This window comes from Budorcas taxicolor, chromosome 25 (assembly GCF_023091745.1).
Source record: "Budorcas taxicolor isolate Tak-1 chromosome 25, Takin1.1, whole genome shotgun sequence".
Classification (NCBI taxonomy): Eukaryota; Metazoa; Chordata; class Mammalia; order Artiodactyla; family Bovidae; genus Budorcas; species Budorcas taxicolor.
In genome coordinates, this window is record NC_068934.1 from 29210666 (window position 1) to 29231524 (window position 20859).

General features: G+C 42.9%; 1 protein-coding gene across 1 annotated transcript in view; it reads right to left on the bottom strand.

Annotated features, from left to right (window-relative positions):
• FEZ1 (fasciculation and elongation protein zeta 1) overlaps positions 1-20633 on the bottom strand; it is a 41423-nt gene extending 20790 nt beyond the window's left edge. Inside the window, exons 1-3 of the mRNA XM_052662067.1 lie at positions 20505-20633; positions 14589-14944; positions 6831-6930 (exon numbers count right to left, since the gene is read on the bottom strand). Of these exons, the coding sequence (XP_052518027.1) occupies positions 6831-6930; positions 14589-14899 (411 nt within the window). The 5' untranslated portion in view covers positions 14900-14944; positions 20505-20633. The remainder of the gene's footprint in view (positions 1-6830; positions 6931-14588; positions 14945-20504) is intronic.
• Between the last annotated feature and the right edge of the window lie 226 nt (positions 20634-20859).

Genomic DNA, 20859 nt, shown 5'->3' on the forward strand with positions numbered 1-20859 from the left:
TGTTGCTTTCAGTCAGTATGTCGTGTCCGACTCTTTGTGACCCCATGGACTGTAGTCCGCCAGGCTCCTCTGCTCATGGAATTTCCCGGGCAAGAACACTAGAGTGGGTTGCCATTTCCTTCTCAAGGTTTTTTCCTGACTTAGGACTCAAACCCGAGTCTCTTGCATTGGCAGGCAGATTCTTTACTGCTGAACCACCAAGGAAGCCACAAGCTCCCATCTTAGAAGCTTAAAGAAATGAACGGTGAAGTAAAACCCTAGTTTAAGTACAAAGAAGGGTACAATAAAGTTATGGAAGAAATAAACAAACCAGAAAATGAAAAAGCAAAAAAGGAAAAAAAGAAAACCAGAAGTGGTTCTCTGGAAAAATCAATAAAAGTGATAAACCCATAATTAAACTGATGCAGTGGGGGTGAGGGGAAGGGACAGAAGGAGAGAGAAAACACAAATCAACAATATCAGTAATAAAAAAAGGGAACATCACTCTAGCTTTTATTAACATTGAAAGAATAAGAGAATATCAGAAACAACTGTGGTCAGTACATTCAGTGACTTAGATTAAATGAATAAATTCCTTGAAAAACACAATTTACCAAAATTAAAGAAAATCAGCAAGAAATGGAAAATCTGAATAGCCTTATATCTATTGAAGAAATTAAATCGGTAATCAAAAACTTTCACAGAGAAGGATGGTTTCACTGGTTTAGTCAATCAAACATTTAAGGAAGAAATAATACCAGCATAACAGAAACTTTTTCAGAAAATAGAAGAAAAATTTCTAACTCATTTTATGACATTACAAAAGAAGAACACTAAAAGAGTCCTATGAACATAGATGCAAAAATCCTTAAAATGCTAACAAGGGACTCGTCTGGTGGCACAGTGGATAAGAGTCTGCGTGCTAGTGCAGGCAACACAGGTTTGATCCCTGGTCCAGGAGAATCCCACACACCACGGAGCAACTACGTCCATGGACTGCAGCTACGGAGCCTGAGCACCTACAGCCTGTGCTTCACAACAGGAGAAGCCACCGCAATAAGAAGCCTGCACACCAAGGCAAAGGGTAGCCCCTGCTCTTCACAGCTAGAGAAAGCCCACACACACAGCACTGAAGACCCAGTGCAGTAATTCATCACATTACATAAAAAATTGATCTATACACATACATCGTTCGATAGATTTAACACAATCACAGCTGAACTTCTGGCAAGTTTGTTCGTACAAATTTATCAGATGATTCCAAAATTTATATGGAAATGCAAAGGACCTAAAATAGTCAAAGCAACTTTGAAAAAACAGAACAAAGTGGAAAGACATATGCTTTCTATCAAGACATTACCATAAAGCTACAGTAACAAAGACAGTAGAGTATTGGCATTCAGATAGATGCATAATAGAGAATTCAGAAATAGGTCAGCACATTTAGGTCAACTGATTTTCAACAAAGATGCCAAGACAATTAAATATGAAAAAGATAATATTTCCAATGAACTGTATTGAAACAATTAGATAGCCATACCCATGCACAAAAAATGAACCCTGACCTAGCCTAACACCATACACAGAAACTAACTTCAAATGGATCATAAATCATATAAAAGCTAAAACTACACAACTTCTAGGCGATAAGAAAAAATCTTAGTGATGTTGGCCTTGGCAATTTCTTAAATACTACATGAGAAGCACAAGCTGTTTTTTAAAACTGAATAAACTGGATTTTGTCTCATTTAAAAGAACATTTTCTCTTCAAAAGATAATGTTAAGAAAGTTTTAACTTTCTTAGACAAGAAAAATAAATCCATAGACAAGAAAAAAATATTCACAAAACATATAGCAAACAAAGGATCTATATCTAGAAAGTTTGTGTTAAATTAATTAAACAAAGAGACCATTAGGCTAAGGTGACTTCAATGTTTCAGGAGGTTCCTAAGTGAAGCAAAACCAAACCTCCAGTGCCTCAAAGTTAAGAATCAAACCAAAGGACAACCACTCACAAACAGCCAATCAGATTTTCCCAAATAAAACAACCACTCAAACTAGAGCCAATCAACTTATTTCCTTCCTTTGCTTCCACCTCTTCTCTGTAACAGTCCTTCCTCTAACTTCTGTGGACGGAGCACTTTTAACCACTTTGGGTTTGGCACTGTCAGATTTTAACAGATTTTTGCTCAAATAAACTGTCAAAAATTTAATATGCTTCATTTTATCTTTTAACATGAGGAACTCGAACATCTCCATAATAACACAAACAGCCCACTAAGAAAAAGGGCAAAAGATTTAAACAGGCACTTCACCAAAGAGGATACACATGAAAAGATGCTCAACATCATATATTATCAGGGAAATGCAAATTAAAATAAAAATAAGATGCTGCTATATACCCACTCAAATGACTAAAATCAAAAAGGCTGTGTATGCCAAGGGTTGGTGGGATAATTTGAGTTCTAAACTGGAACACAGTTTGGCAGTTCCTTAAAAAGTGAAACATTCACTTACAATATGACCCAACCATTTCACTCATAGGTTTTTATCCAAGAAAAACAGAGACATATGTCCACAAAAAGACTTACACCAGAATGTTCATAAGAGCTTTATTTGCAATATTCAAATGCTGGAAACAACCCAAATGTCCATTAACAGGTGAATGAATAAGAAAATTATGGTATATCCATATAATGGAATACTACTCAGCAACAGAGAGGAATGAATGTAGATACATGCAATAAAATGAATGAATATCTAGATAATTATACTGAATTTTAAAAGAAGACAAAAAGAGTGCATGCTTCACGATTCTATTTATACAAAATTCTAAAAAATGCCGACTAATCTACAGTGACAGAATCAGGTTGCCTGAAGATAGGGGGTGAAAGGAAAAGTGATGGACATGGAGACATGCTTGCTATCTTGCTTAATATCTTGTGGTGATGGTCTCACAGACATAAATGTAAGTCAAAACCTAGCAAACCGCACAGTTTAACATGTGCCGTTCACTGCATGCCAATTATTCTTCAGTAAAGCTGCGAGTTTAATCTTAAGAGTGCAAGGTTGATTTAACATTTGAAAATCAATTCATGTAATTCATCACATTGACATAATAAAAGAGAAAACCATATAATCATCTCAATAGAGCCAGAAAACAGAAACAATTTGTCTTCAGAGAAATAACAAGAAAGCATCCCACAATTTAAAGTCATGAACTTCCAGGTTGAAAGGGCCCACGGAGTATAAAGCAGAATGGATGAAAAAAATACAGCTCACTCTAAGGCACATTACTGTAAAAGAAATGAGAAAGGAAAAAGAGAATATCCTCAAAGCTTCTAAAGAGAACCAAAAGAGAGTCACGTATAAAAGACAAAGAATCAGAATGGATTTGGGGTTTCTCAGTAGTAACTGAAAGCTGAAAGATATGAGAATGGTACTATGCAGTTCTAAGTAAATATTCCTTTGCAACCTAAAATAACTCTATCAAGTCAAATTCTCAGTCACATGTATGACAGGAAAATAAAAACACTCTCATCTATTCTAACAAATACATTCCTTCCACCCTTTCTTAAGAATACACTGAATTTATTTTCACCAGAACAAGAGAATACACCCAGAAAGATAAAAATATGGCAGTCAGGACAAGAGAGAGAAGCAAGAAGAATTCCCAAGACAAGAGCTGTACATTAGATCTAGAATACAACCATATTAGTTTATCGAAGAAAGATAGAAGGTACTAGTTTTGGTTTTATTAAATTAATTTTAAAAATTAAAAGACTATCTGACTTTAAAAAATACATATGAGATTTAGAGTTCACTCAGAATTTGGAGTTGAACTAATGGTAAATGTACAGGAAACTAAGCAAATGAAAACCAAGGCAATTTTTCACTCCGAGTTAGGGGAGGAAGTATTTTAAAAAAAACAAACTCCATGATTCAGCAACAAAGAGTATTTACTCAATTATACTCATATTTATATATCCTCCTCCCCTGTCTCGCTCAGTCCTGTCTGACTCTTTCTGACTCCAAGGACTATAGCCCACCAGGTCCCTCTGTCCATGGGATTCTCCAGGCAAGAATGCTGGAGTGGGTAGCCATTCCCTTTTTCAGGGCATCTTCCTGACCCAGGGATCAAGCCCAGGACTCTCGCATTGGACACAGATTCTTTACCCGTTGAACCACCAGGAAGCCCAGTATCTATACAGAAGATTGATTTAACGATAAATTGGTGACAAGAGGGAAGGCCAAATGGGAGTATTTGAGGTGATGCAAAAGAATTAAATCTTCTCATCCATAATAGATAACAAACAAAATTGCTTTTTTAAATAATCAAAGAAATAGCAATATAAAAGTGTTATTTAGGAAACTGTAGATGCCTGGCCAAAAAAATAACTAAAAACAGTAGATGTGACTGCTTCTGTGGAACAGGGAAAGGTTAAGTCAGGGGCTGCTGTATGTATTTTTTGTTGTCTCCTACTTCCCTGGGGCTCAGACGGTAAAGCGTCTGTCTATAATGTGGGAGACCCAGGTTCAATCCCTGGGTCGGGAAGATCCCCTAGGGAAGGAAATGGCAATCCACTCCAGTACTATTGCCTGGAAAATCCCATGGACAGAGGAGCCTGGTAGGCTACAGTCCATGGGGTCACAGAGAGTCGGACACAACTGAGCGACTTCACTTCACTATTATTTTAAAAGCATGATTTGACTTTTAAAATTACGTACATGTGTTACTTTAATTTTATAAAAGCAAAAATGACTCTCTTTGCACTCATAACCCTACAGCTTCTATTTCATTAAATTGGTTATAGTCACAAGGACAAGCATGAACAGGTTTGAAAGCAAATATAACTGATCCTTGGCAATGAACTAAGTAGAAGTAGAGACGAGAGGACTTGCCAGAGAGAGGCCAACCAGCCATGGGGACACTGCATGCCAAGGGTGTTTGGTTACCATGTTTTACAGAAGCAATACAGAGCATTGGTAACATAGCAAGTCATTTAAACTGAGGTCAGTCAAAAGAGCTTCTACTGTAATGAATACAGATAATAAAGGAGGCTGAAATGAAACAGCTTTAATCCATCCATTATTGCTACCCCGTCCTTTTCCATTGGCTAGATAGAGAAAATTCTATGAGGAGATCAAGATCATCTTTCCCAGGGTCATTCAGTTTCCCCTGAAATATTAACCCTCTTGAGGGAAATCTGCAAGTGAGGATAAATTAGAGTCCTTTCGAAGGGGAGGTTATCTTATATATTTTTTTGGCTCAATCCACAAAGTGAGTTAGAAAGGTGACAAAGGAGATAATAAAGCAAAATTTGCCTTTTGCACCACGACAGGCCTGATTTCATTTCAGTAATGAGATTTACTCTATTACTGCTTATCTTCTCCTTTGCATTTTCGGTAAAGACTCAACACTATCCAAATAAGCACTGCAAGAGAAAAAAAAAGCACTCAGGAGTTCAAAACAGGACCTGAGACATCCTATATCCATGCTAAGTAGGGTTGTAGCAAATCTCTGAGATTCAAAGCCTATTTTGCCCAGTAAACAAAGCCTCAAGGTTCTGGGTATTTTGAATAGCTAACTGTTAGAAGAGTTAGAAAGGCTATGTAGAGCCACCTTTCAACAAATCAACTGATTGCTGATCTCTCTGCTGTGCTATTTTGGGCAATGGTCTACAGAAATATCACCTGGTAAGGGGAATCTGGTTCTTGCCCTTCCCTGGACTCAATCCTGGAGCACCTAGAAAGATCAGATCCACCTCTCTCCCTCTTATGCTGAGCCCACAGAATCGTGACAGCATTCTTGATAGGGAATTGTCAGATCTGCTTTGCAGCTAAAACTAGAAAACTAAGCAGGGTAGAACGGGGCTTTGAGCAAGGACAGAGCCATTATATGATTTAATAATATTTTTCTGCACGTATATTCAGCTAGGAGGGGCATTTTGGAACTCCTGTAACCTATGCAAATCAACTCAAAACAAGTATTCCCTTTTCTGCTTTTTTCAGAAGCCGGTAGGCTACCTTCTTCTTTGGTGTCAGTAACCACAGACTATGACTCAGGCCCAGTCATATGCATGCCTGGTTGGTTGAGTTTCATAAAGAATTCCTCCTAGAGGCTGGGAGGGAGGCCCAAGAGGGAAGGGATACATATACATATAGTTGATTCATTCTCCTGTACAGCAGAAACTAACACAACATTGTAAAGCGATTATATGCCAACAAAAAATATACGGAAAAAAAAAAGAATTGCTCTCTATCGCATGACGACCTCTTTATTACCTGGGCCCCAACTGTGGCCATTAGCCAGGCCCTGAGCTTGTCACAAGCCTGTCAATACTGCTTTTTTTAACCTTTTATTTTATATAGGAGTATAATCGATTAACAATGTTGTGATAGTTTCAGGTGGACAGCAGAGGAATTCAGCCATGCGTGTTGTCAATACTGCTTTTTTGATGGACTGAACTGCTCATTTTAGATGGAAAACCCTGATTGTTTTTTTTAACCATCATTGTTTGAACACAAAAGAAGCCTGTGATATTCACCCTCCTGTCTTACTTCAGATCACCTAATTCTGCACATTGTAGGGCAAAGATGAGCAACAGAAGTGACCTGCATTTACACTATTTTACAATCATTCCATTCACCTCATATACCCTGGATGTCCTCCTTCATCTTACTTTTCACTTCCTCCACAATCCCTGCCTTCCCAGCAATGATGCTGAGCTTCGTTACATAATGGGGAAGACTGCTGAGTTACTGGATGCTTTTTTTTTTTTTTTTTTAATTTTTTTAAACTGGAATCCACAGCTCCTCAAGCCCTGTTAAGTTAGGGGCCCCAGAGGTACCTCGGTGTCAGAGTTGTTGCCATTTAGAGCCTCCATGTTTGGGTCCCTCCAGTCTTCTGAGAGTGAAGGGATGTAATTGTCTGTCAGAGCATCCCAAACCCTGTAAACAAAGAGAAGCTCTCATTAGTGCACATCTGTGGCCTGGCCCCGCCTGGAGGAAGGAAGAGCTAGGCCGGGGGAGGAGAGAGGCTTCTGTGTGTGCCAGGCTGAGATCATCTGCCTTCCAGCATGGAGGAGTGAAGCAGCTTAAAAACTGAATTTCAGGCACTACCAGGAGAGAAGGAGCCAAGAGAATGGACCCTAGCCAGGAACTTCAGGGCCAAAAAAAAAAAAAAGAGGAATTTCTCACCATTGCGATACCAGTGGTAGCGTCTACAATTAAAACACCACTGGCAATAAAGAAACGACTCCAGAACTATATCTGCCCCTCGACCAAATGACTCCTGTCCCATGAATCTAAGAAATGCCCATGTTTCCTTTCTTATGGGCAGAGAAGACTGAGCGGAAGAGGGAGGAAGAGAGAGATAGACTGATCTGGGCAGATTTTCTGGCTGAATCTCATTAAGAACAGGGTCATCGTCTGGTTTATTGATACAGCTGACCCTTGAACAACACGAGTTTAAACTGTGAGCATCCACTTACACGTGGATATTCTTCCAAGCAATATTGTAGTACCAATATTTTCATTTCACAAATCTTTATATTAACTAAAAGTACGGGGGAAAGTTTGTGTTAGTTTAGAGATCACAATATGTGAAATCAAAAGAACTAGGGTTTGAGCCCTGATTCTCTTCGAACTGTTTCAGCTTCCTGCCCTTGTCATTTATCAATTCCTTTGTTTCTGAGGCAGAAATAGCAGAAAAATCCACTTCATAAGGGGTAGGCACCGCTAATCCCCCATGTTGTTCAAGGTTTAACTGTATTTCAGTTTCAGATGCCTACAATCCAAACAGTCAGGAATTAACTCCTTGACACCTAATGGAGGTAAGGGGATGATGCCAATGTTATTAAGTTTCCTATTACCCAAAATGTTCCAGGGATCCCAGGATGGCACAGCCCTGACCTCTAGGCATGCAGAGTTTAAGGTGCCCTGTCTCCATCCCAGAGACTCTAAGGAAAATATATGAAAGGAATCAAACACTCCAGTGCCTACACAGTTAGTTTTTAGTGGGGGGGAGATGGGGTCCCCTTTATTATACTTTTAAAAATATTCTGATAGGTACATTATAAAAAAGGACATTCGACAATTCTTTTTGTTTAACTCACTATTTCAGAGAGGTTTCTTAGGGAAAAAAGTGGGAAGGGGATTGGGGAAAATCTTGAAGTCACAAACTTTCACACACAGGAAAATAAATCAGTTAATAGCAAGAGTTCATGTAAATCAATAAACCAAGCTCCTAAAACAATGCTCTCCATGGAAGTCAGCAGCACTTGAGTTAATATAAAGTAATGAAATAATGAGGGCTCGATGCAATCTCCTTCAGATGCCTGTGCACATCAAACAGGACTGATACCTGTGAAACAAGTACAAGAAGGGATATTTTATTTAGATATACTAATATAAGGAAATAGCCACTTAAAAATAAGCAAATATGTACACATATGGATCAAATCCAAAACATGGCAAAGTATGGTTTAAGATGCTGAAAAGATAAGTGTACATTATATATATACATATAGCAAGTATATAGATATATATACAAATAGATGGATATTCTTGCCTGGAGAATCCCATGGACAGAGGAGCCTGGTGGGCTACAGTCCATGGGGTCGCAAAGAGTCGGACACGACAGAGCAACTTAACTAACTATGTGTGTATATATGTATGTCAGAGCATAGACACTTGAAATCAGATACATAAAATGAGTTCTTAACATATATAAAATATGGAATGTATAATATACAAGTATATAAACAGGGAGATTTTCCTAGTGTACAATGCATACAATTTGGTGATGAAACAAAAGCAATCAAGAAAATCGATTCAGTGGCACTGCTTTGGCTCTCCACTGATTCATTTTTCCCCTACAATTATAAGGAGGCACTTGCACAGAGCTCATCAAGTGTTCATTAGACACTCATTCAGCAGGACTGAGAGTCTACATCTTAAACATGGGCCATAGTCCAGTCTCCACCAAGCACCATTAGACCGTCATTAATCCAGCCTAATTCTAAATCCAAGTCTTGTTAGCATTCTAACACCAAGGAGCAAACATGATTTGCTGCCTCCAAGACAAAAGTCCCGGCACCACACCCACCAGGAAGATCAACGGACAAATCCTCTGCATCACAGCGTTACACTCAGAATGAACGGCATGCATGCAGGCACTGACCTTGAAGCCTGACCCTGCAGCAAGTGCCTGGAAAACTGACTCAGCAAAGCCCAAAACAGGCAGTGCCTCTCCTGGATAGGATGGAAGCTGGGACCTTGAATGGGGGACTACACACTTTCCAATGACCCTGAAACTGTTTACATCTTTAAAGTGACACATGAAGGTGCTCTAAAGTCATTTAGGGCAGCAACTTTTCTCACCTGAGCCTTCACTGCCAGACCCTGGATTTCATCTTCGAGTACTAGACTTTTAGTGACAATTCCCTAAACCTCTGTCTCCTTGGGATTTCAAGCCATCCTTGTTCTCTTTCAAGTTTTCTCCTTCCTTTCTCACAGATGGGTTTTTTATCCTTTGAGGTTCATAAGCAACCTTTAATAGAATGACTCCTTGTCATCATTTGCACCCCTTCCCATATTCATTCAGTGCTTGTTTAACAATAATAACCATAGCAGCCAACCTTACTAGGCAATTACCAAACACAAGCCAGGTACTATCCTAAACTCTCTATGTGGATCAATTCACTCATTCCTCACAGCAACACTGTAAAGCAGATGCGGAGGGAAAAAACACTGAAACACAGAGAAGTTAATTAATCTAAATTCACACAGTAATAACAGAGGTAGGATATGAACCCAGGCAATAGTTATACAGCCTATATTCCTACCCACTCGACTATTCCAATTCTTTATAAATTGTATGATTCTCGTGAGCATCAGAACATATGCCAAGTTAAAAATCACAACCGAGAACAGCAGGGCTGCAGCCGCCTCTATGTGAAAGGTCTATAACTGCATTATTCTGGACATGGTGCTTTCATCAATCTATGAAAGGAGAAATGGCAAGGTCAGCAGGGGTACACGCCTGCTTTCTGTTTAGATCTCCAGCCCGGGGAAGGTTAAATGGAAGGCAAAGGCAGGCACACTGGCAGGCATGCAGTCCCGGGAACGAACAGAGGCCTGGGAGGGGAAAACACAAAGCTTTCTGGAGGGAGAGAATAGGTTAGACTTTTGTCCCCAGAGAGGTTGTCCATCCTATCCTAAGCCGGATCCTTGGGAAGAGATGTATTCCCTGTCAGAAGTACCCTGGGTGGACTGTAAAATTCCACTTCCTGAGAGGCATCCTCCTATTTACACTTATCTTAGGCAAAAGAGACTTTGAAAGCTATCCACTATTATCTTTCATCAAAAAAACTAAGATTAAACAAGTTCCCTCAATTCTTGTCATTCTGCTGTCATGACACCTGAAATCCAGTTTGTTCCCTCATGCACGCTCAGTTGTCTCAGTCGTGTCCGACTCTTTGCAGCCCAGGGACTGCAGCCCATCAGGCTCCCATGTCTATGGAATTCTCCAAGCAAGAATACGGGAGTGGATTGCCATTTCCTACTACAGGGGATCTTCCCGACCCAGGGATTGAACTCTTCTTTCTTATGTCCCCTGAACTGGCAGGCAGGCTCTTTACCACTACTGCCACCTTTCTTCAGTCCCTATAATAATAGAAATGCCTTTTCAAGTGCATATTTTATACCTTGGGCTTATATGGTTGCAGGAGACTTGGGTTCAATCCCTGGGTAGGGAAGATTCCCTGGAGAAGAAAATGGTAACCTGCTCCAGTATTCTTGCCTGGGAAATCCCATGGACAGAGAAGCCTGAAGGGCTACAAAGAGTAAAGGGCAAAAGAGCAGGACACAACTTACTGACTGAGCACACACATATACCTGCAGAAATGACAAAACCGTCTTTTACTGGGGAGGGCTAGGGATTTGGAAAAAGATAGTAGCAGAGGATGAGCAAACCGAACAGAATTCATTGGACAAGTGAACGTGAAGGTCACTCAGTCGTGCCCAGCTGTTTGCAACCCCATGGACTATACAGTCCATGGAATTCTCCAGGCCAGAATACTGGAGTGGGGAGCCTTTTCTGACTCCAGGGGATCTTCCCAACCCAGAGATCGAACCCAGGTCTCCCACATTGCAGGCAGATTCTTTACCAGCTGAGCCAGAAGGGAAGTTGGACAAGACGTGTATACTAATATCTGGGTCTGGAACTGGCAACATAGCCATCAAGGCTACATCAATCCTGCTGCACAGACACACACCTATATACATATTCCTGACACTATGAGGTTAAAGGGCTCATTAGAATTCCAGCTTGGTAACATCTCTTAGGCTGGCTACTGCCCTCATCCATTGTTTTGTTGGTTTCAAGTCAGGCCACACTTAGATGTGTGTTAACATGAGCACAATTTTGCTGTTAACGCTTATGAATTATGAATTATTAACACACCAATGACTTTGAACAACTTTTTAGATTCTTTCAAATGCTTCAATAGAATCTACGCTATATCTGCCTTCCATATGGGGAAACGGAACCTCTGAGAAGAGAATTAACTTTTCTAAAAACCACAGCTATCTGTCGACTTTCCCTATCTGATTAGGATTTACTTGTCTTCAACTTAAAGCATGGCTGACTACAATCTGTTTATTTATCATGGGAACTTGAGTTTTAACATGACCTTTAACTCAGTAATTCTATCGAAGGAACAGGAAACTCAGCATTCTCATATATTTGGCCCCTCTGTCACTAGGGAGGACAGACAGGAAAACCCAGAAAGGTAGGAAGTGGGGTGAAGGCTGACCATTCCCACTCAGTAGGCCTCCAGGTTGGATCTCTTATGACAAAGAAAGGGTGAGTCTACATATGCAGAGAAGAGATTCTGGAATATTTTCTAAATTTAAAAAACTGAAAAGATATTTTCATACAGATTGACTCTCTCTTAATGACTTCCATGCCCTGACAAGGCAGAGATAAGTTGATATCTCAGCCAATTCTCTTTGAGCCAAATAGTTACAAATGAAAACTTCAGGACTTCCCTGCCCATCCAGTGGTTAAGGCTCTGTGCGTCTAATGCAGGGGGTCCAGTTTTGATTCTTAGTCGAGGAAATAAAATCCCACCTGCCACATGGTAGGGCCAAGAACAAGAAGAGAAAAAAAAATCAAAACTTCAAAGGGAATCACTCCCCTTGCTTTCTGATCTGTGCTATCTTTCAGGAGATTACTTTGGCCAAGAATTTCATTGTGTTTGTTTGAAGCTTCCATTATGTAGTTCTAACCCATCCAAAACACTTGGAATTCATTGGCAGATGAAACCTCTAACTACCAAATCCTAGCAAGTTTATTAGAACAAGAGAGCTGGGCTCAGGAGACTATTAACCAGGTTAGATATTAAATTATCTTTTTCCTTTACCCCATCATAATATTACAGTTGAAGTAGCTGGATGGGTGTCTGTAAAACAAAGTGTGTAATTTGATTCAAATTTTTAAGCAATAAAGCTTTAGATATGTACGAAACACACGCTGAATGCCCAGAAAGCACAATATTACGATTTCTCTCCCCAGATTCTTCCCACCACACTATCCCCACATCATATTTTACCTGTAAAGAATTATTCAGCTTTCAGTCATTTAGCTGAGCAGTCAATGAGGCAGGCAAGTCAGAGAAATCAGGATAAGACCAATAATCCCATGTGACAGTAATTAACATTGAGTGGCCTCTGCTAATGTGCTAGAAAAGGGTAAGAACCTGGTTGTTGAACCTCTGTCCTTAATGAGGCAGAGGGTGGTTTAGACAAGAAGACATGATCTGTTGGAAGCAAGAGGAATTTTCAGAGCACAGCCTGGGTGAGGTGAGAAATGAGGCTCTTAGCCAGTCCTTAGCCCTGCCTCATCGAAACTGAGCTCCAAAGGTTCCAAAGATGAGCACCATCACATTCAACTAGAGTTAAGCGATGAGCCCAAGGTCACACAGTGAGTTAGTGAGAGTGTAAAAATGACAGCTCATAGTGTTTCTAGTCCATTGCGTGCTGCAGTGAACTATGGTCAAAGAAGCTCTGTATTATAATAAAGCCCCAGAAACATTCTTTTTTGACCTCGAGGAGCTGAGCAAATTGTAACAGGCTCCAAATCTAAAAAATCAGCTTGAAACTTAAAATTGAATTGAAACACATAGCCCACAATCACAGTATTGGTCACCAGAGTGAAATGTCCTCTGTGATCGTACCTTCAGGCTAGCATTAATTAAAAAGAAAAGGAGGAAATGCATTATGTGTACCTAAGAGGCTAGCTATTATTGCTCATCCAGGTCATTCAATATTCACTCAAAAAACATGATTTGATCACTTACTACATACCACGCACTGTGTCAGATACTGGAGACAGAATAACGAGTCAGGCAGACAGACAGACAGACAGCCCTAATATTCACAGAGATTCGGTCTCAGTAGTTTTCAGATAAGCAACTATCTGCCAAATATAATCGGGTTCAATCTTGTAGTGCAGAGGTTCCCAGTCTTTTTGGCACCAGGGACCAATTTTGTACAAGACAATTTTTCCACAGACCCAGAGTAGGGAAGATGGTTTGGGGATGACAAACGCATTTCATTTCCTGTGTACTTTATTTCTAATCTAATACCACCGCTGATCTGACAAGAGGTACCAGTCCACAGCCCGTAGGTGGGGGACCCCTGCTGTAGAAGGGGTCTTCTTCCCCCACTTACTTATGGGCAACTTTTCCCACCCAAGTACATAAAAAAGAGAAACCAGAAGTGCAGTTGCTCTTTTGACTGAAATTTCCACTACCAACTACTCGACATTTCCTGTGTGATCCCTAAAGAATAGTTGATGCATATTTTATCCCTATGGGGAATTTATGCCTATTTTTACTAAATATCCCAAATACCTTTAATTCATACAACAAACACCCTCTCCTCTTTCTAGTCCCTCCTTGAACAGCACTTTTTTCAAATCTCTGTTCCTGACTTCTGTTAAGACCCCAGAAGGTGACTACTAAGTGACACAGGGAATACTCAAAAGCCATTTCACCTGCTTATCATTTTTATTTTGTCCAGGGTAAGTCCCCAATCTCTTGGTTCAATATTCATGCTTTCTTATTTGGACTTAACTTTTGCAGATAATCTTTCCAGTTCTGAGGGGGTGTAAACAACTTGGAGATTTTCACAGTTTCGGTGTTTTGTAAAGAAAATTGTTTCAACAACACAGTTCCTCTCAGTTCATTTTTTTTTTTTCTTGCCCTTATCTCTAATATCTGGATGGATTGTTACGATATAAAGCAAGCTGAAAATAGACCCCCAAATTTCCCATGCTCCTGAATTTTGATTTTGTATCTAGGGAAATCTCTTTCCTAAAAATGCTTTATTCCTTTGTAGTTTCAACTTAAGAAAACTCTACAGGTGACGACTGTAAAGGGATATAATGGAACAAGGTTAGCAGTTTCCAGGGTGCAGTCTCACTGATACAAAAATATAAGTAATACACCATAAACCCAAGGATAGAAACTCATTCTATGTCAAGGAGCCCCAGACGCCAGGGCTCTAATCTGAGACAACAGGGAACAACTGAGACGCCTTACTCCTCATCCTGCAGGGTCTCCTCTTCCTCTTGAATCTGGAACTGGTTCTTCACGGGAGCGAGGTTCTCGGTCTTGGCGTTGTAGTTCCGAAAGCAGACGTTGAGCTTCTCATCAAATTCATTCACCAGGTCCTCCATGGACTTGAAGCTGATGATTTCAGAAGAAAAATTCTCCAGCTCAGATAGGGAGGGGTCCTCGAGATGGTGGGGAGATGAGCCGTAGAAACACCGGGGCTTCTCCTCGGGGTCTTCCGAGCAGCAGGGCCGAAGGTCCTCAAATTCTTCATCCAAACTCACCAGTGGGGCCTCCATCCTTGCACAGCAATCAGAAAACTGCAACGTTCAGGATTCGTTTATCTGGAAGAAATAGACACGGTAATGTGAGTTTGGACTGGGCTTTTATGCCAGCTCTATAGAGGAGCCACAATCACTTATTACATAATCACTCATTACTCTCAGCCCCTAAAAACAAAGACCTTGCTTTACTGGCTCCATTGTCTGTGCTTTCTCACTGTTATACCCTTAAGGAGTGCGAATGTCATTATCAGTGTGAATAATGCTAACTTAATAAGCATGCATTTTGGAGACACACCTGCTTCCCATTCCCTGCCCTCCAAAACAAAGCCTAACTTTAACAAAGGTTAAGGAGGCAGGCCCCCTAGACCAGGCTGCCGAGTGTGCATCGGCTCACTCCTTAGCTCCTGCCCAGCGGCGATCGCAGCAGTAATTTAACTTCTCTCTGCTCCTCTTTTATTCTCCTTAAGACAGAAATAATAGCAGAACCTACCTCAAAGGGCTGTCCTAAAGGTTAAAGGAGTGCCTAGCAGAGTGCCTGGGAGATAATAAACAATGATGTTGTTCAATTTATGTTCTTTGTATTGTGATGGTGATGATTAACATAGGACATCCTTAACCATGTGCTCTCAAAACTGGGAGGTTTGTGGGACTGCCCTGCTGGTCCAGCGGCTAAGACTGCATGCACTCCCAAGGCAGGAGGCCGTGGTTTGATCCCTGGGATCCAGATCCCACACGTCAAAACTAAGGGTCTGCGTGCTGCAACTAAAGATCCTGCATGCTGCAACTAAGACCCGGCACAGCCAAATAAACAATTTTTAAAATTTTTAATAAATATTGAAAAGGAACTTCCCTGGTGGCCCAGTAGTTGAGACTCCACACTTCCAACGCAGGGGGAATGGGTTTGATTCCTGGTCAGGGAACTAAGATCCTACATGTGGTACAGCACAGCCAAAACAAAGGAATAACCTGGAAGTTTTCCATTACTTATTTGGTGGCAAAACCTGCCATGACCTAAACTCATTTGCCAACTAAACCTGATATATATGCTTATAGAGCTGTTTATGGTTTTAATGTATCCCATTTAGTGTATTATGCTGCAGAAATTTTTATTTTTATTTTTAAATTATAGAGATGGCTGCCCCAGCCCCCAGGGGATGATATGCAGACTGTGCACTCTATTACTAAATTCCAAACCCTGAGATCATCTCAATTCTGAAACACGCCTGGCCCCAGGGGTTTTGGACAGGGCTTCACGGACCTGGGTGTTACTACTCTCATCAATAAACGCTGGACTAATAGAGCACTAATACAGACTTTCATACAAGCACCTGAGTTTCTTCCAGACACACAGCTTATGTCTGTAACTAGAAGAGTGGATTAGTGACCTGTAAGAGAGAGACCCAATGACCCATGTCCTCCAAAGCCAGACTCCACAGCAACCTGGGGCACTGCACCCCAGAAGGCTGCACATTCAGCCCTCCCTTCATTTCCCAATAGCTCCGGGTCTTCAGCTGTGATTTATCCATCTGTATGTATACAACCAAGCCCTTCCCCAATTTTAATTTAAATTCCTCGAGGACACGGACATCCTCTGGATACCCTCCACGGTTTCTAGCACACACGGCCTGCGGGGAGGCAATCAATCAATGTGTGCTCACTGACAAATGATCTTCCGTCCCCCTCACAGAGTTTTCATTTTCCACTGCAGGCAACACAAGCTCATTGTCTACCATGCCCTTCTCTACCTACTCCGTTTCCTTCCCTGGAACACAGCAAGGCAACCAAACTTCTATCTCTTATCTGTGTGATGACTGATCCAGTCAGATGCTTAAATTGGAACCACTACCCAAGGAGAAGCAAACAGAGAGCAAAAACCATCCTCCACCCCTACCTTTAAAACTAAAATTCTACATAAGCAAGGCAGATGGCATGCCAGGTAAGGACCTGGACAGTTCTTCCGGGGATTTTACTGGGATTGAGTCAGTTACCACCACATCTCAACAAAACACATTCTGAGTATTTATAGTTTGCAAAGCCAACGTGATAAGACCTCAAAATATAAAAAGATACACAAGCAGTATGACAGCTTAGGAAGAACACAGGGTCAAGAGTCAACAGACCTACCAATGCCCGACTGAATGAGAAGTACTGTAGGTCTTGATTTCCTCAACTGTTAAAAAGAAAGTGTTGAAAAAAAAGTGTTGGTATAGAGCTAATACTTTTGGAAGTCACTTTTAATAACATATGAACATAATTAATAATTTAACTGTATATTTTAATAATATAGTTTAATCCAATATATCCCAAATATTACCATTTCAATATCTAATCCAAATTTTTAAATAGTAATGAGACACTTGTCACTGTTTTTTCATACTAAGTCTTCAAAATACAGTGTGTATTTTACGTTCACATTATGTCTCTATTTGGATCAGTCAAATTTCAAGTGTCCACCAGCCATGTATGGCTAGTGGCTACCATATCAGACACCCCAACTCTTAAGCAATACCCAACTAATTGCCAGTTAGAGGTTCCTCACCTATGGTCAACAGACTCCTGAGGGTTCTTTGAATATACCACATTTCATTTTTTTGCATGTAAAAGCATATTTCAGGGAATTCTCTGGTGGTCCAGGGGTTAAGACCGTGAGTTTCCACTACCGGGGGCACGGTTTTGATCCCTGGTTGGGCCACTAAGATTCCACATGCTTCTCAATGTGGCCAAAAATAAAAGAGAGATAAAATCCCAAATGGCTCCTCTACAATGCTAAAGTGGCTCATCGCACAAAAAAGATGAGGAATCCCTGAGTGGCAAGAGTGAGTTTAGGAAAGACCACTCAGTGTGACAGAAATTAAGGAAAGGTTTACAGACGAGAGATTTGTACTGAGAGAGCCCCAGGTTCCCATCCTGGTCCTATCACTTCCCAGCTTTGAGACTCTGGGCAAATTATAAACCTCTTTGACTTCATTTCCTCATCTGTAAAATGGGGTTTACAATAGTACTTATATTGGAGGTTGCTTTGTGCAGTAAATGAGACAGTCTTTGAAGTGTTAAGCACAATGTATGGAATACATGAAGTGTCCAAAAATGTCAATAATATTAGGAAAGCAAAGATAGTTACATGAAAATGTGAGGTGGCATTGCTTCAAGTAAGAAAAACTATCCTTGCCAAGATATTCCCTGTGTGATGCTTCAAAATGCTTATCAAAAGAGAGAACTATCACTGAATGAATGTTACCATGCTTTTTACTAAGGCACTCCTGCTATTTTCAATTCATGTGGTCAAAGCCTCTCAGATCACTGGTTCCATTTCAGCAAGACATGAAAGCTAACCAGCTTGTATTCCAAATATTCACACTTCCTTTAAATCTGTACTTTTCCTGGAGGGGACAAGGGAGCTGGCATGAGAAGGTATACCAAGGAGCATGTTGACTGCAAGCAAGAGAATCTATCCCATCAACCAGTAACAAGAGGGCAATCCAATCGGAATCTAAGACTACAATTGAGTTTTGAGTGATGGCAACAAGGAAGATTATTCTGAAAGCACCTGTCCTCAGCACAGGCTCTAGAGAAAATGGATTCACCTAGAAGATTATAAAAGAAGAAATGGATATCACCACTCACTCTGGAGATCAGAAACATGATCACTGGAAAACTCACAATATAGTCTGATTTCTTTTCATCAACTCACTCGCTCCCCAAGCACGGAGAAGGTCTGCATGATTGACCAGCTGCGGATGAAGCTAAAATTGAAAGCACTTGACACCCAAACTGAGCCCAGATTTTGTAGAAAGAGCCCAGGCTGTGGCAGAGGAGGTGAGAGGCAAGCATCTGGCCCACCTCAGCTTCAAGGAGGGCTCCCTGAATTGGGGCTGGCCGTCCTTCTTAAACGGTGCCCCTTCTCTCCTCCTTTTCCTCTTCTCTCTTAGTGGGGTGCCTCTGCCCCCAAATGAGATGTCCTATTCTTGTATCTTGGCAAGCTCATCCCTGTCTTCAGTCACAGCTCATTTCAGAAGCTTCCTTCCCTTAAAGCTGGGGTGAATTCAGTTGAGCATTTATCCTCCTTTCTCTGTACTTCCAAAATCAACTTGAGGAAAAATAAAAGTGAAGAATGGCGGAAAAAAAGGAATCATAGGAGGGTGGTCTTGTCTTTTTCTCTTTATCATAGAACGAGAGTGCAGGACTACAGTTTGCTCATGTCCTATTCCGTTTATATAGGCTCCCAAGAGATGGTGTAATTTGGAAAAGCAAGGACCGCGCCGAGCTTAACAGAGACCCAGTAGGAAACACACAAGCCTCTCGTACAGCACAATGATACACGGTCGCCGTCGCCGCAGCTCAGGCTGCGGGTACCGGTTTCCCAGGGCCTGCTCTGCTGAGCTGAGCAGCAAAGAATTCACCATGCCTCCCCCTGCCTGGCCTCCGCATCTCCACACAGGCCCCACTCCATCTCCCCTTCTTCCCACTACTTGCCCCAGAGATCAAATGATTCTATGTGCCCACCGCCCTCCAAACCATCCCGGAAGCTGATGGTCCACTGACCCACCTTCGGTTTCCCCACTGCTCCTCAGCAAACCCCAGTGCCAAGCCGCACCTTCGGACTGAGAGTATTTCACCCCATAGAAGTCAGCAACCTCTTTGTAGTTCTGCTTCCCCCCTTCTCCCTCCTGCTGCTCCATCCACCCTCATCCCACATCCCCTCCCCCAGGCTGCCGGGGTAAAGAAAGGCCCCTCCAAGCAGCACAAAGCCTGGTGCTCCGAGGAAGCCGGGCTCACCCCGCGCAGGCCGCACACATACTCCACTGCCACGGCCCTTTCGGCCCAACCAGACCCGGACGCGGGGGACGGAGAGGGGTCAGGAGGTGGTGTCGCGGCGAGGAGGGAAGGGACGGGCAAGACAGGAGAAGAGAGGGCGGTGATAGCCCCCCGGGGCGGGGGGCGCTCTGTCGGATGCGCCCCCAGCCCCCAGAGGCCCTGGGCCCACAGGAGCGCAGTGCGTCCCCACCAGTATCACACTCGTCCTTTCTCCGACCTGCTGTGGTAAAACAATCGCTCCCCAGCGTCTGCGGCAGCTGCCAGTGGTTCTGACACTGCAGGAATGCACGGTCCTGGGGAAAGGCTCGGCATCCCAGGGAGGGGCGCGGGCGGGCTGAGGGCCAGGTTCTTAGAGGCATGGAAGATGCTGGGGCGTGTAAGGGAACCGGACCAGATGACGGTCCTGGGAGGAGGTACCGACCCACTGCTCCAGCACCACCCGGCAGCGTCCCCTGCTGCCCCCAGCCCCCAAACCAGGCAGCCTCCGGCCACACACACGCGCGCGCCTGGCTGGCGGGCCGCGGCTCTGAGGATGCTCAAAATGAGGGTCTTCCCGAATCCCCCGGCCCCCGGGCACGGCAGCCCACCCTGCTCTCCCGCGAAGGGCTGGGCAGGAGGGCGACGGCCCTCGGGCTCTCCCTTTCCGATTCCAGGATGGGACAGGATGGGGTGCGGAGACTCGGTGCCCCCAGCCCTGCCCACCGGAGCATCCCAAGTCGCGCGGGGCCTCCTCCACCAACCCGGTCCACCCCCCACCCACAGCAGTGGGTCGGTCCGGACTAAAGGTCGCCCCCCGCGACGGCACCTGTGCGGGTCCTGGCAGAGGGAGGCGGATCGCGGGGCTCAGCTGGACACCCCCATCCAAGGGCCGCGGCGAGCGGCCGGAGCGCAGCGGCAGCGGCAGCGGCGAGCCACACGGCGCTCCCGCGGCAGCTCCGCCGGCGCCCGGCTCTCGGCTCCCCTCCTCCACTCCGCCCCCTCCGCCCCCTCCCCGCGCTCGTGCCCGGGCTCCGGGAAGGGGGGGCGCGCGCCGGGCACCCGCACAGCGGGCACGCGCAGGGCCCGGACGTCATCTTCTCGTTAACATTCCTTGCTTTCCTTGGTGCGTGTGGCTTGCCTTTGTGAATATTTATGACTACTATTTCTCTTTCCTCCCCCCC